This window comes from Oryctolagus cuniculus, chromosome 16, assembly GCF_051225735.1.
Source record: "Oryctolagus cuniculus isolate XC-2025 breed Fujian yellow rabbit chromosome 16, ASM5122573v1, whole genome shotgun sequence".
Classification (NCBI taxonomy): Eukaryota; Metazoa; Chordata; class Mammalia; order Lagomorpha; family Leporidae; genus Oryctolagus; species Oryctolagus cuniculus.
In genome coordinates this window covers 86686399-86703822 of record NC_142882.1, presented here as the reverse complement: position 1 = coordinate 86703822, position 17424 = coordinate 86686399, and the positions used below count along the sequence as shown (strand labels likewise).

Below are 17424 nucleotides of genomic sequence, written 5' to 3'. Positions count from 1 at the left end.
TAATAAAACCTCATGTTAATCAATAAAAAGTGTTCATCATTCTTCCCAGCTGTAGAAATGTCCCATAAACCTGTGAGGAAGATTGCATTTTAGTTTATGTAAACCAGTTCTTGGTTTTTAGTCAACGCCAGGAATCTCTGAATCTATATCAAATTAGATAATTGAAATGAAAGTTTAACAGATCTCATTCATCAAAGATCATTCAGAAAACCCCACAGTGGGATATAACTCAGTTATATCAGTTATTCCAATAAATATTATCTTATTTTCATAATCTGAAGATAGAACTTTTTTTCCAAGAATTGATGCACTTGAAAATTTTGGATCTCAATATTTGAAGCCAATACTAAATTCAGAATATGATTCTCATTAGCTATAGTTTCAAAAATGGGACTAACGGGAGTGTTTTTGTAATTTATGAACGTCAGCAAGTTTGTAGGATTTGATCTCAGTGGATTATATGTTAACAACTGACACCAGCCCAGTCACTGTGGTTCAATCCCTTCATCTCCATTGAGAAGGGTAGTTTATGTTAACCCACTACTTTTAGAAACCAGCAGTCTTGGCAAATACGCTGGGCAAGTGACCTGCTTCTGTGGGTATTTCCTTTCCGTTTTCTAGAATATACATGAGCACATATATTTATTATTATTTTTTATTTTTTTTGACAGGCAGAGTGGACAGTGAGAGAGAGAGACAGAGAGAAAGGTCTTCCTTTTGCCGTTGGTTCACCCTCCAATGGCGGCTACGGCTGGCGCACCGCGCCGATCCGAAGCCAGGAGGCAGGTGCTTCTCCTGGTCTCCCATGGGATGCAGGGCCCAAGCACTTGGGCTATCTTCCACTGCACTCCCAGGCCACAGCAGAGAGCTGACCTGGAAGAGGGGCAACCGGGACAGAATCCGGTGCCCTGACCAGGACTGGAACCCGGTGTGCCGGCGCCGCTAGGTGGAGGATTAGCCTAGTGAGCCGTGGTGCCAGCCAAGGTCAGGATATTTTTAAGTGAATATAGTCTATCTGAAATTTCCTATTGTTGAATACATGATGCCTTTCATTAATAAAATATAAGTAACAGGTTACTCTATTAGTAGATTCATAGGATATCCAAGTCCTCCCACTTAGGCATGGCAGGGTTTCTCAAACACTACCACTGTGGAATATTGATTTTTACTGTTTGAATTCCACAACCAATAGCAATTATAAAATAGATAAGTTCATTAGCAACTTTGGCAACTATCAGCACAGCTGACCAAGATTTAATTACAGAGTGTTCATGTCCATATTTATAAATGTAAAGCAGCAGTGAGAAAATAGAAATGGCCATTAATTAGTAACCTGTGATACCGTATTATAAAATGAAACTATGGGAGGGTTCATACACAAGAAACATCAGAAAAGATAAACATCAGAATTTTAAAATGGACTATGTGCAAATTATGGGTCACTTATTTATTCTTAGTTTTTGTATATTATAGTTGTACTTACATAGTTCTAGTATAGAGGTTTGTATATAACATTAGGAAATCTTTAAAGTGTTAATTCAAAACTGATTTTGTAGCTATAAAATACTGCCTGTAGCAATACAATTTAAACAAAAAATATTAAAGGCCATGCCTTCATAAACCTGGAGGTTGAACATCTGTTCCTTTCTCTTCCCAGGGAAGTACAAATTAAGACCACATATACATATTATCACTTTCTGCTTAGAATATCATATTCATTGAATTAATCCTACATATTCAATATTGTCAATTCTTTACCTGATGTTGTTACAATGATTTTTAAAAAATATTCATATATCTATTTATTTGGACAGCAGAGTGACCCAGACAGAGCAAAGGGAAGGAGAGAGGGAGAGAGAGGGAAAGCAAGGGAGAGGGAGGGAGAGGGAGGGAGGGTCAGCGAGGGAGAGGGAGAGGGGGAGTGAGGGAGAGCAAGGGAGAGAGCGAGGGAGAGAGCAAGGGAGAGTGAGAGGGAGAGAGGGAGAGAAGGAGAGCAGGAGGGAGAGAGGAAGAGAGGGAGATAAGGAGAGAGGGAGAGAGGGAGATAAGGAGAGAGGGAGAGAGAGAGAAAGGGAGAGAGGGAGAGAGAATCTTTAATCTGCTGATTTAGCCCCTGAATGACTGACTGCAATACCAGGTCTGACCCAGGCCATGGCCAGAAACCAGGAACTCTATCCCAGTGTCCCACATGGGTGGCACAACTCAAGTGCTTGGATCACCGTCTGTTAACTCTCCAGGAGCATTAGCAGAAAGTTGAATCAGAATCGAAGTAGCCTGGACTTGAACTGGCACTCTGTTAACAGGATGCCGACTGTTGGCTGAACCAACTGAGCCATAACCCTGTCCCTGCAAGTGATGAATTTCTAAGGCAGCCCTTTCTCAAGTCTCAAATTTAATTAAAACAACATTATGTGAGTATTAATAATGCTTGGGTTAAGTAAAGATATTAAGCTTATTTTAGAAATACTAAATTTGGTTTTCCTATCCAGAAGCTATGGTATAACTAGTTGCTTGTGAATAAATTTTACATGATACTTAATGCTATTAACATGCAACACATAAAATCCACATAAATTTTGATTCTTATTAAAACACCCCTATTTTTTACTTTATATTTCTCAATTTTTAGGAATAGGACAAGAATCTCTAATAATAGCAAACTAAACAGAGGAGTATAGTTTATTTTCTACTGCATATTAATTTTAAAAGCATTACATGAAAGCTTAAAAGGGTGTTGATTTCTTTGTTTCAGACAAAAATATGCATAGGTCTGTATCTTTTCTAAGACCTTAAATTCTCAATTTAAATGGACAAGTCTTCCTTGCTGTAAGAGCACCTAAATGGAGTACGTGGAACGTGAAACATGGCTTGGGCTGATTTAAAAATAAAGATATCTTCTTTTTTGAAAAGAAGAATCACAGAGGGGAGTCAGTGCAGGGGGGGATAGAAGATCTCCTGTCAATCATACAACAAATTTAAAGCAAACAGCAATGATATGTTAGGGTAAAACCTACACGGAAAAGAAAGGAGACGGGGAAAAGAAGAAATTAAGACATCTTATAAATGCGTGCCAGCCCATCATGAAGGAGAGGAAGTATTAATGTAAGACTAGATACATGTACACATTTTCCAAATTATAGGTTTGGGAGTAATAAAACATAGAGCAGACATTAGTTCTTTTGAAAGGAATGTTTCTTCTGTGAAGGGAATCGTTGTACATTCCTGAGGGCACGGAGGTCCACTGGAACACAAAGGTTGGCCAGGCCTCTGAAAACGAAGAAGCGGAGGTTCACAGGGTCTGGTGATCTCTCGCAATCCATAAACTCAAAAATCAAAACTCAGCTCCTGCAAAACACCAACAGTTACTCTTACGGAATTAGAGAAATGGACTCTGTTGTTCATATGGGAAACAGACATTTAGGAACAGCAGAGAAAAAGGTGAAAAAGAAAGAGTTGCCTGATTAGGTCCTAAAGCATATCACAATGCCTCAACAGTGAATACTATTGGCATTCAAAAAACACAGTAAGTGAAATTTCAAAGGTAGTATTGCTACACATATTTGGGAACCTAGTACTTATTAAAAGAAGCTTTCCAAATCAGTAAACTTAAGATGGATTTAAATAAATGATGTTGGGTCAGATAGGTACAATTTGCAAAAGAATATTAGGTTACACTTGTGCTTCACACCATATACTAACATAAACAACCAAATGAATGGAAAGGATAAAGAAAGATGTTATTAATTATTAATAAGCCTTTTGTAAATAAAACTTAAAATACAACCACCAAAAAAAAAAAAAAAACAAATTTTGCTGCATTAAGGCAAAAAAAACCCCGTGATGAATAGTAATATTAACAAGAACTAATGACACTTTTATCTTTGTAAAATCAAAATACATACATTTTATAGTACTAGAAAGCTGACCTTAATATTTCAGAAACAACCAATTGTGTAATATGAAAACAACTTCTTGCAAATGTAGTGTTGCTTTCCAGGGTCGTCATCCTCAAAAAAATAAATGGGCATCTGTAGTATGTGATTTTTCCAAATTCTTCTGTGTCACAGGACGTGACTGTAGATATTAAAGAGAAACAACTGTAAATGTCCAATCACAACATTGCACATTTTGTGGGAGATTTGTTTCACTCTGCCTGCAGACCAGAATCCCAGCAGAGCTGTAACCAAGCTTTCCTGATTCTGCTGTTCTTGTTAACTCTCTCTCCTCGTGGATTATCGCTTAGTGTTCACTATTTTGGGGGAGGATTATTGATTACTGATTATTCCACACACATTCGACGTTCTTTGTCCTGCTTTCTTAGGCTTCCAGGTTTGTGGTGAGCTTTCATCTTCTTCCAGGATTTAGATTCATGACTTGCCAACATCGTTAAGCACATATTAATGTTATTCGCATGTATTTAACAGCGTCCCTTTATGAAAGTAGAGCTGCTGTCTCCTATACAACCTCATTGACACCTTTTGATGGGTTTGGTTTCCCAAGGAGCAATAAAGGAACAAGGCAGCAGCCTGACAGCTGTGTAAGGAGCCCAAGTCCCCCAGGGCCAGGCCAGCCCAGGCCATCACGCAGCAGCCCGCAGGTGGCTTCGTTTATCTCTCAGATACCTTTCAAATTCCTGTCTCACAAAGCGCCTTGAGCAGAACACTCAGATTTCCAGGTGTGGTCTTCTTAGAAGAATACTGCAGAGGTCTATAAGCCTTTTTTTTTTCCTTTCAGGAAACAGTTCCAAAAAAATCCTGTTGTAGAAAAACGGTTTAATCATTTCCCCCTTAAATATTTATTTCCGACAGTTTCGACTAATCTTGTGTGGTCTAGACTGTTCAGTATCTGTCAAAGATTCAGGATCAAAAGGAAATTCTCTTTAATCACGGCCCCTACTCTGAACCAAGAATAACCAGATTATAAAGACCCAATGCTGAGCTTTGATCCTAATAGAAATAAAATTTAGAGAAGTATCAGGGTCATTTTTATCTGGTAAGTGAAATCTGTATTCAAACAGAAATCTCCCCATGAAAATATCTCTGGTGATTATGGGGACTTCCTCCTGCTCCAGTGGCTGCCAAAAATGGAAAGTGATTTCTCATACAAAAACACACTTTCTTGCCATTAGAATAATAGGATTCACAATCAGATCACATGATAGTGGGCTACCCATACTACAAAGAGGGGACATGCAAGACCACTCGCTAAATCCAAGCCTCTCCAGCTCTCTCTCCTTCACCTGGGCCGTGCTCCACTCACTGTGAGTTTTGCAGCTGCAGCTGCCCTGATATGAGGGAAGCCGGAGAGCGAAATTAAAGAACGCAGAGAAGAGGAGAAGGTGAATGGAGACAGATTGTTTCTGTTTTGAGTTAACAGGAAAACTAGCAGAGGACCATTTCTCCCACCTGTATCCATATCAGTGCCCTTTACTCCAATGTGGAAATAATTTGAACTGATATACGCAGAGAGGAAAAAAGGAAAAGAAAATCAGCAATGACCAGGCAATTAAAATAATTCACCAGAGATTTCTCTCTCAAAACGAGGAGAAACGAAGCCACACATCCAGGGCATCCCTGTCACCTTCCCTCCCTTCTCTCTCCTATTATTTGCCACCTGGGCTGTGTTTAGCTCCTTTTTCTTTCTTAATTCACTACATTATCTTTTTTTAGTCTTGTTCTCATTCACTGACATGAACAGGTTGTCTGTTTCATGTTTGAAGACACACTATCCCTGCTCAGATCTGATGGTGACATAAAGCTGTGTATTCACAAACCAAAACAAAGCTTGCTTATTTGTAAAGCTTGATTTTAGCAATGGAAAATCTTAACTAGTCTAGAATTTTCAAATATATTATTTCAAAGTGATTTCATTTGAATTGTGATTACATATAGAAAATAACTATAAAATTTGAAGAAAGATTGAATTTATCATAATTAATTCTCAGGATGGAATACAAATTATTCAGAAAAAAACTTAAGATATCCTCAGGGGGAAAAAACTAACATCTCAGTTTGAGAATTTTTTTTCCCAAAGTATATATAAGTTTGCCATAGATCCTTAAGAATCCTTCACAAAAATCCCAAGAGAATGAAATACAGTACGTTGAAATATAAAGAGAGAATATTAAACTCAAGCAATAGTGGAAGTAAATCAAGATTATAAATTCTATGAGAAAGGCTCCTTCAGACTTCTGGGGTCTACTTGGCCTTCAGACACTTCGTTTGCGCAGACAACAACAAGCTTTGAGGTAGGTAGTCCCAAGAGGTCCCCTAATGGAACACACCTCCTGATATGCACACCCAAGAGTAGTCCTCTCCAACACTGCATCTGCTCGACCCCACACAACTGAAAGCATGGTTAATACTGATGAGCTTGAAGTCATTTAAGCCCTGAAAGTCCATCTTGGCCTCCTGGGATAATCACTGATTCTCACACACCCCTGAACACTCTAATAAACCAACATCACCATGCTGTGAGAATACCCAGACCAGAGGTGAGGAGGCCCTGTGGAGACAGCTCTGCTGGCTGTTTCTGTTCCAGGTATGTGAGTATAAGAACTATCCTCTCATTCTTCTTACTTCCTGCATATTACATATCCTCCTTACATGCATTTTTCATAGTCCGTCTTCTTCAGAAATTAGCTCTATAAAGGCAGGGATTTTTATCTCCAATGCTTATATTAGAACAAATTCTGGGCACATAGCAGGCACTTAATACCAAAATTTTAAATACACATCTTTGGAAGCCTGCACACACACACACACACACACAAATCTCTAAATAGTTCCAACAACAATCAATAATAAAGCATAAGTTTTCAATAATGCTAAAAGATTAGGTCAATATATCACTACAAGGCACTTAGTTTACACAGTCTCAGATTAATAGAACTTAGTACCTCATTGTGAGGAAATTGTATGTCTGCAAGAATATAAACACTTACAATAAACTCATGGATACAAAAAATATTTGCTTAACATTATGTGTAAAGTTTAGCTATGAATACAGAGAATCAACGAGTGACTTGGGTTTATGTCATCATGGAAGAAGAACTCAGAAGTGACATCTAGATCAAAAATCAATTACTGAATAAATAAAACTCTTTATTAGTCTGAGTCATTATTCTTTTAGGCCTGACAAGTATCATGTGAACTTGGTAAAATATACTTGCAAACTTTGCAAAATACAACAAAACAAATTATCACTTAGTACAATTATTAAAACAAGAATTCCCATTCCTCAGAGAAGTAAAAGACAAAGAAATGGTGACATGAACTAAGCTTATATTGGTATTTTATATCAAATGTAAATATGTTTGACAATGTTTCATAATCATTATATTTGTTCATCTGTTTCTGCTCATGGTTGAAAGTATTGGTCATACTAAATCTGAGGTTCAATTTGTTTAAAGAGAATTTGTCTCAATAGTTAAGAAAAATATTTTTCAGACTTTTATTAGATTATAAGTATAAATTGACTAATAAAGAAATTATGAAATTAAAATAAAAAACCATTGTGGAAACTCTAGCTCCTGTAGATCTCAAAGGCAGAGCGGGAATCCAAAAATTCAACGACAAAAAACTAAAGCTGCAAACAGCTCTACTCAGACTGCCCTGGCTATCTCTCATCATCAGACCTCTCCTTCAGGTCTCAGAAATGCAGCCTCCTTTAATTAAATCAGAGTTCTGTCAACATTGGGTGATTGTTATTTATGCCACTAACTGCTGTGGTGGCTCATTGTGCACAATAAATAACCAGAAGAGAAATTTGGTGCCTAGATACAGGGTAGCTGAATGATCAAAGGATATAAAATATGGGACCTTAGCTTTCACTAGAGGCAGCGGGCAGATGTGGAGGAAAGAAGAGGGGTTATTATAAGGCAGAAGGAACTCCTGGGGGCTGCTAGTGAGAGCTTAAAGGACAATGAAGAAAAAACGGAAGAAAAGGTGATGATTACATGCTAAACCAAAGAATTGCAGAAACTATTATCTGTGGTATGTGAACTTCAGAGGATTATAATGACTTGTGGCTAATTAAAAAGATGTTACCACTGAATATTAAAAATTCTACCCATGGCCAGCGCCGTGGCTCACTAGGCTAATCCTCTGCCTGTGGCACCAGCACCCCGGTTCTAGTCCTGGTTGGGGTGCCGGATTCTGTCCTGCTTGCTCCTCTTCCAGTCCAGCTCTCTGCTGTGGCCCTGGAGGGCAGTGGAGGATGGCCCAAGTGCTTGGGCCCTGCACCTGCATGGGATACCAGGAGGAAACATCTGGCTCCTGGCTTCAGATTGGCGCAGCATGCCGGTCATAGCAGCCATTTGGGTGGTGAACCAACGGAAGGAAGACCTTTCTCTCTGTCTCTCTCTCACTGTCTAACTCTGCCTGTCCAAAAAAAAAGAGATTCTACCCACTTGTAGATGCTCCCAAAACATGGAAGAGAAGTATGCCTGAAAGAAGAGCTGCTCATTCTCTCTTCCTATGAGTTCAACAAGTCTTTATTTTTTTCCGCAGAGGCTGGGGTTTTGGGGATTGAGGAGGTGTTAACAAAGACATGAAACTGTGAGACAGACAGAAGGAGTAAGTTCAGGAGACCTACAACATATCACGGTGTCTTCAGTTAATGACAATATGTTGTATATTTTTAAATTGCCAAGAGAGTCAATTCAAATGTTCTCACCACAAAAATAGCATGGGAGACAATGCATTTGCTAAATAGCTTACTTGGTCATTCCACTGGTACACATGTAGCAAAATATTTTGTATGCCATCAATACATACAATTATTGTAAAATTTACTTGTATATATAATATGCATATAATATGTATAATATAATATGTATATATGTAATATATATAATAAAAATTACTTGTATAACTCAATAAATGTTTTTTAAAAATGAATGTTAAGTTTTTGAACATCATTTATAGGACATTATAGAAACCATGACTTTCTAGGCTCAAAAATAAACATCTTCCTTATCTGCAGCAAAATATTCTCCAAGTTAGAAATGGAAAAAAAAAAAAGACCACCATGAGACAGGTCCTCTGTTAGGGCCACAGGTGCCACACAACAGAACATCTCTGCTGTTCAAAAGGCCCAGGAAGGGCTTAAAGGACAAGTCCATTGAATATTTTGTGAAATAATGGGGACCCTAAGGACTTCAAGGGAGTTGCATCAGAACAAGCTAACATTGGTTAAGAGAGAGAATGATCTGAAGGCCAGTTGGGGCTATGCGTTTTGTCTGATGCAATGAGTGCCAACAGAATTAAGTAGATTTTAATAGCTTGATACTGGAAGAGGCCTTTCCTGTATGATGAACATGCACAGAGATGGTACAAAGGAAGAAGGCACTTCCTGGAGAGAGAAAGGTGACCAACTGGACCCTGGAATTGTAGTGACACGAGTCCAGTTGCCATAAGGAAGTGAAAAAAGTCTTCCCAGGTCACCAGGGCCTCTTCCTCCCTCTACCTGCAACCTAATTGAATGAGGGACTCTGAGTGGCCATTCGTGCGGGTGAACCAATACTGTTAGTGACAATAATACATTGTTATATTTGTCACACAGTGTTAGAAAACCGGAATGGAAATGATCTCTTGAACACTCTTTACCAAACATCAATTGACTAATACACTAGAATGATAAAATCAATTAGAATACACAAATTAATGTTTATACAATGTCGCTCCCCCTCTTCATGGAGGAACGACACAAGACCCTGCGCTGTTCTTTTGTCTGCTTGGCCCTCCCCGGGTTTGCTGCTGGTTCTTCCCGGGTTGGCTACCGACCCTTCCACCTCCGTGGAAGGGCGGTTCCCCCTGCCACTTTCCCCACTTCCGCGGGGGGAGCGGCACACCGCCGGTCGGCTCTCTCGGGGGCTGCTCAGGTGTTCCTTCAGATAGATGTTCCTGGTGCATGTTGTCTCTCTCCTCCTTTATAGTCCTCTTCCACCAATCCCAACTCTGCTACCCACACGCCAAGTACGCTGCTCTCCTCCAATCAGGAGCAGGTCCTGCTGTTTATTGGTTGAACTGGAGGCAGCTGTGTAGAAGCTGTTTCCTCCTCTCCCAGTGCCATATTGTGGGAGAGCAGATGCATAGAATAAGTCTTAATTCCAGTAACAGTCTAGTCCGAGTTGCTCCCAGTTGCTCCCCACAATACAAAGCCTTTTCAGATACAGCTTTTTCAAGATTATATTTTGCATAGTATTAGCAAGGGTTATTCAAAAGCAAGAGAACAATTAATTTTGCAGCATGTGGGAGGAGAAGGGTGTGAATCAGTATGAGGTATTTATCCCCAATGCTTGTGACCAAAGAACCCAATCTTTAAGTTCCATTTTACAGTTTTAGTGTTATGATAGCAAGAATAGACATAGCAGCAAATGCAGTATACTGCACTGCCTTGGTCAGAGGTTGAAAGCCAGGGAGGAGGTAAGGAACAAGATAAAGTCCCTGCTCTCGATTAAACTACACTACACTGAGACATTCGATTTTTAACCGAGGCTAAGATCATCTTTTAAGCAACCTCCTAAATGCCAACCCTAATTCACTGAATTTAATCCACTCATGAATTTAAGAAGCTTTGAAACATATTGGTCTTATGTGTTATAGCAGAAAAGCACATATTGTATGCTCTCTTGCTAACACCTTCAGCTGTTAATTTTCACTATAAAATAGGAGAACTGGACTAAATTATCTCCATTTCTCTCACTTTCCAGTGTTTCAGGACAACCGACCTTCTATGCATAGTGCCTAACTTATCTCTCCCAGTAGCACTGCCATCTTTTTCCAGGGTGACCGATACTGTACAACAGCATTTAAGACTGCTGCTGATTTTCTGCAAAGCTACTTTGTAGTTTTCATAATTGAAAGTAACATATTATTCTGAAGATCGTAGCGGTTCATATCAAATGAGTCAGTTCAAAATATCAGCCACCTGATCTTTAAAGAAAGCACGAAATTACCTTTTCATAAAATGAGCTTCAACTTCAACATAAAGTTAAATGGTTTTGGAATTTGAGTTGGAAAATCTTAGCCTGTGTATTATCTTGATCCAATACAAAATTTATTTTAAAAATTGAGAAAAGAATCAGCAAAGTTAAGATTTCCTATAGCATATTAGCTAAACTAAAGAATCCATATAGGATCTCTGTATAATATCCACATTACATGATCTATGTGAGATTTTCAGTGAAAGATGAATAAAATATTTTAAGCTCTTATACAGTAAATTCCTTTTTGAAATGGAACTAATCTTAGAACATAATAAACAAATGTAAAATATCCCATTTATAAGATTTTATTTCTCCTAGTCTTAAAGTTCAGGCTCTTAATAGGATGCTCTTTCATTTCTAGAATGCATGCTTATGTTACTCAGAAGCAACTTCGTTTGTATATAAATACCAAAAATGTATTTGACAGTTCAATTTTCAGGCAAAATGCATCATTTTATAGATAGATGAACTTCTTTACTTGGCATTAGCTAGTTTTCTTTCACTATTTACTGAGAATTTGGGATTATGAGTTTCATGATGAAAACATTGAAATATTTCTTAAAGTAGAAAAAGAGTACATTATACAAAATCTAAGACAAATTAAGTTTATCTTAAACATTTTCTTAAATCAGAGCTAGCTACTTCCAATATCATCTTCCAGCAATCTGAGACTGAACTAAGAAGTATACCAATGTGTTGATCATAGGTATATTTTAAAATATGCCCAATTCAATTTGTACATATTTTGAGTCCAAGTAAATGCTTCCTATTCATTTTTATTAGTTTTCTATCAACTCCAATACAAGAGTTTCACTGGGAATGGCTAATTCTCAGAGATCCTAGAACTGGGGACCCAATGAAGGTACTGCTACCCACATTTCCATCTGAGCCGATGTGCCAACCTCACCGCACCTGAATCCTGTCACTGATAGGCAAACCACAAGCCCTGCACATAGTCCTGGGCACCACCATCTCCTCCCAGCCACACTTCAAGACCTCAACCTGAACAGCTTCATACAAGTTGAAGAAAAATCTACATCAAACAGTGTACACTAAAAATCACCTGAGACCTCTGGTTAAGATTACTATCCTTTCCATTTGAAAATCAAGATGTCCAAAGGCTTTGATGAAGTGCACACTATATTCCCTTAATGCCTAAAACAAGGTGGACTATATATATATATATATATATATATACACATACACTATATGTACATATATACCATATGTGTGTATATACACTATATGTACATATATATGTATATATAGTGTATATATATATAAAAAAATTAAAATTCTGATCTAGAAGCCCAAGCTACAGTGTAATTGACTGAGAAAAATAACTGACATCCAGTGTCTTCTGTTCTCTTTTGCTGTTTCATTGTTGTTATAAATTCATTTATTCCTTATTTAAAAAGTTCTTTCTTCCTCTCTTTTATCTGAAAGGCAAAGAGAGAGAGAGAGTGAGTGAGTGAGAGAGGGAAAGAATCTCTCTCCCATCCACTGGCTCACTCCCTACATGCATGTGTCACAGGGACCCAGTCATTCAATTCTTCACCACTGTGTGCGACAGTCTGTGGTAGTAGAGATGGGATTCGAGCTCAGGTACTCCAACATGAGATGTGGATGTCCAGGTGTCCTCGTAACTATTGTTCCAAGTACCTATCCCTTCCTTCAACTACCTAACTCAGTCTGCTTTCACTCTGCATTTTCTGTGTCATACCAAAACACAGAACCCTGTGTCAGATACACGGTGAAACAACCCACAACTGGCTGAGCATTAATTTCAGTTTTCACACTCCCATTTATTTCACACAACATAAATGGTAAACAAAATGAACACTTAAATGTCACTGTCTTCTCAAAGGAACTGTTTCTCATAGCCATAATATAATGCTTTTGGAACAGTGATCTGCGAATATTACATTTACCACAATATAGAGCAGAAAAGCAAATGTGTCAGTGATGGATAATTTCACCAAGTGAGGTCACCATCATATAGGGACAATGATTTCGAAATTTATTAAGTTAACACATTAGCTTGCTCTTAAAAAAAACCCACATCCAGATAAAGTTAATTATAGAAAAAATAACCTCTATTAAATAGCATTGGTACTCAAATAAAATTATGTCCATAAGAAGATATTCTACTGAGAAAAATATTTATATATTGAAGAGACTGGCTGAAAAATAATCTGTGTTTATGTAGACTGAATTTTAAACCACATACATTGCTCCCAATTGATTATGACATCTTTCTATACATCCAGAAACATCACATCCAGAATCATTAGTATGATCATTCTGAAAAAGGCCTCAAGAATAATAAAGGTATAGAATGCCCAAATAGTTATGTCACTTCCAATTTTATTGCTTGAAAGTAGACATAACAAATGCACAAGGGTATATAAGAATTAAGACAAAAATTCTTTATTTGATCATGTTTAATATTTCCAACAGCTCTCATGATTGTCAAGTATTTTCTTCATCGACATTTGGGTTCTTAACATTCTTATAGGCAGTTATGTCTTTGAGTCAGTCTCTCCATTCTTCTTCAGAAAATGTTATCATGAATTTAATCATTGACTTCTTAATCCTTTCCATGAGTCTGTGTATATTTTTCACAAATGGTCGCCACCAGGAAGAACAGCCTTCAGCATTTATGCTTGTCCCAAGTTAGGACCCGAAAGATGGTGAACTATGCCTGGGCAGGGCGAAGCCAGAGGGAACTCTGGTGGAGGTCCATAGCGGTCCTGGCGTACTCTCTCTCTCTCTCTTTTTTTTTTTTTTGATAATTTCTTCTTCTTTTTTTTTTTAACTTTTATTTAATGAATATAAATTTCCAAAGTACGGCTTATGGATTACAATGGCTTCCCCCCATAACGTCCCTCCCACCCGCAACCCTCCCCTTTCCCACTCCCTCTCCCCTTCCATTCACATAAGGATTTATTTTCGATTCTCTTTATATACAGAAGATCAGTTTAGCATACATTAAGTAAAGATTTCAGCAGTTTGCTCCCACACAGAAACATAAAGTGAAAAATAATAGATGATTTTTTAAATGATGATGAAATCAGATAAGGCCTATTGTCATGTTTAATCCCAGTGAGAGTCAAGTTGGGAATTGATAATTTCTTCTTCTTCTTCTTCTTCTTCTTCTTCTTTTTTTTTCTTTTTACAGAAGATCAGTTTAGTATACATTAAGTAAAGATTTCAACAGTTTGCACCCCCATAGAAACACAAAGTGAAATATACTGTTTGAGTACTCGTTATAGCATTAAGTCTCAATGTACAGCACATTAAGGACAGAGATCCTACATGAGGAGTAAGTGCACAGTGACTCCTGTTGTTGACTTTACAAATTGACACTCCTGTTTATGGCATCAGTAATCTCCCTATGCACCAGTCATGAGTTTCCAAGGCTATGGAAGCCCCTTGAGTTCTCCGACTCTTATCTTGTTCAGACAAGGTCATAGTCAAAGTGGAGGTTCTCTCCTCCCTTCAGAGAAAGGTACCTCCTTCTTTGAAGACCTGTTCTTTCCACTGGGATCTCACTCGCAGAGATCTTTTGCCAGAGTGTCTTGGCTTTCCATGCCTGAAATACTCTCATGGGCTTTTCAGCCAGATCCGAATGCCTTTAGGGCTGATTCTGAGGCCAGAGTGCTGTTTAGGACATCCGCCATTCTATGAGTCTGCCGAGTATCTCGCTTCCCATGTTGGATCACTCTCCCCTCTATTTATTCTATCGGTTAGTATTAGCAGGTACTAGACTTGTTTATGTGCTCCCTTTGACTCTTAGTCCTTTCATTATGATCAATTGTGAACTGAAATTGATCACTTGGACTAGTGAGATGGCATTGGTACATACCACCTTGATAGGATTAAATTGGAGTCCCCTGGTATGTTTCTAACTCTACAATTTGGGGCAAGTCAGCTTGAGCATGTCCCAAATTGTACATCTCTTCCCTCTCTTATTCCCACTCTTATGTTTAACAGGGATCACATTTCAGTTAAATTTCAACACTTAAGAATAACTGTGTATTAATTACAGAATTAAACCAGTCATATTAAGTAGAACAGACAAAAAAACTACTAAGAGGGATAATGTATTAAGTTGTTCATTAACAGTCAGGGCTATGCTGATCAAGTCACCATTTCTCATAGTGTCCATTTCACTTCAACAGGTTTCCTTTTTTGTGTTCAGTCAGTTGTCACCGATCAGGGAGAACATATGGTATTTGTCCCTTTGGGACTGGCTTATTTCACTCAGCATGATGTGTTCCAGATTCCTCCATTTTGTTGCAAATGACTGGATTTCGTTGTTTCTTACTGCGGTATAGTATTCTAAAGAGTACATATCCCATAATTTCTTTATCCAGTCTACCATTGATGGGCATTTAGGTTGGTTCCAGATCTTGGCTATTGTGAATTGTGCTACAATGAACATTAATGTGCAGACTGCTTTTTTGTTTGCCAATTTCATTTCCTTTGGGTAAATCCCAAGGAGTGGGATGGCTGGGTCGAACGGTAGGGTTATCTTCAGGTTTCTGAGGAATCTCCAGACTGACTTCCATAGTGGCTTGACCAGTTTGCATTCCCACCAACAGTGGGTTAGTGTCCCTTTTTCCCCACATCCTCGCCAGCATCTGTTGTTGGTAGATTTCTGTATGTGAGCCTTTCTAACCGGGGTGAGGTGAAACCTCATTGTGCTTTTGATTTGCATTTCCCTGATTGCTAGTGACCTTGAACATTTTTTCATGTGCCTGTTGGCCACGTGGATTTCCTCTTTTGAAAAATGTCTATTGAGGTCCTTGGCCCATCTCTTAAGTGGGTTGTTGGTTTTGTTTTTGTGGAGTTTCTTGATCTCTTTGTAGATTCTGGTTATTAACCCTTTATCTGTTGCATAGTTTGCAAATATTTTTTCCCATTCTGTCGGTGGTCTCTTCACTCTCCTGACTGTTTCTTTTGCAGTACAGAAACTTCTCAGTTTGATGCAATCCCAATAGTTGATTTTGGCTTTGACTACCTGTGCCTCCCGGGTCTTTTCCAGAAATTCTTTGCCTGCGCCAATATCTTGAAGGGTTTCTCCAATGTTCTCTAATAACTTGATGGTGTCAGGTCGTAGATTTAGGTCTTTAATCCATGTTGAGTGGATTTTTGTGTAAGGTGTAAGGTAGGGGTCTTGCTTCATGCTTCTGCATGTGGAAATCCAGTTTTCCCAGCACCATTTATTGAATAGACTGTCCTTGCTCCAGGAATTGGTTTTAGATCCTTGATCAAATATAAGTTGGCTGTAGATGTTTGGGTTGATTTCTGGTGTTTCAATTCTGTTCCATTGGTCTATCCATCTGTTTCTGTACCAGTACCATGCTGTTTTGATTACAACTGCCCTGTAGTATGTCCTGAAATCTGGTATTGTGATGTCTCTGGCTTTGTTTTTGTTGTACAAGATTGCTTTAGCTATTCAAGGTCTCTTGTGCCTCCATATAAATTTCAGCACCATTTTTTCCAGATCTGAGAAGAAGGTCTTTGGAATCTTGATTAGGATTGCATTGAATCTATAAATTGCTTTTGGGAGAATGGACATTTTGATGATATTGATTCTTCCAATCCATGAGCATGGAAGATTTTTCCATTTTTTGGTATCTTCTTCTATTTCTTTCTTTAAGGTTTTGTAATTTTCATCGTAGAGATTTTTAACGTCCTTGGTTAAGTTTATTCCAAGGTATTTGATTGTTTTTGTAGCTATTGTGAATGGGATTGATCTTAGAAGTTCTTCCTCAGCCATGGGATTGTCTGTGTATACAAAGGCTGTTGATTTTTGTGCATTAATTTTATACCCTGCTGCTTTACCAAACTCTTCTATGAGTTCCAATAGTCTCTTAGTAGAGTTCTTTGGGTCCCCTAAATAAAGAATCATATCATCTGCAAAGAGGGATAGTTTGAGTTCTTCCTTCCCGATTTGTATCCCTTTAATTTCTTTTTCTTGCCTAATAGCTCTGGCTAGAACTTCCAGAACTATATTGAATAGCAGTGGTGACAGTGGGCATCCCTGTCTGGTACCAGATCTCAGTGGAAATGCTTCCAGCTTTTCCCCATTCAATAGGATGTTGGCTGTGGGTTTTTCATAAATTGCTTTGATTGTATTGAGGAATGTTCCTTCCAAACCTAGTTTGCTTAGAGTTTTCATCATGAACGGGTGTTGTATTTTATCAAATGCTTTCTCGGCGTCTATTGAGATAATCATATGGTTTTTCTTCTGCAGTCTGTTAATGTGGTGTATCACATTGATTGTTTTGCGCACATTAAACCATCCCTGCATACCAGGGATAAATCCCACTTGGTCTGGGTGGATGATCTTTCTGATGTGTTGTTGCATTCTATTGGCCAGAATTTTATTGAGGATTTTTGCATCTATGTTCATCAGGGATATT

General features: G+C 38.3%; 1 protein-coding gene across 1 annotated transcript in view; it reads right to left on the bottom strand.

The window, feature by feature from the left end:
- Positions 1-1432: 1432 nt before the first annotated feature.
- SEMA3D (semaphorin 3D) overlaps positions 1433-17424 on the bottom strand; it is a 283704-nt gene continuing 267712 nt past the window's right edge. Inside the window, exon 19 of the mRNA XM_017344335.4 lies at positions 1433-3345. Coding sequence (XP_017199824.1) covers positions 3325-3345 — 21 coding nt within the window. The 3' untranslated portion in view covers positions 1433-3324. The remainder of the gene's footprint in view (positions 3346-17424) is intronic.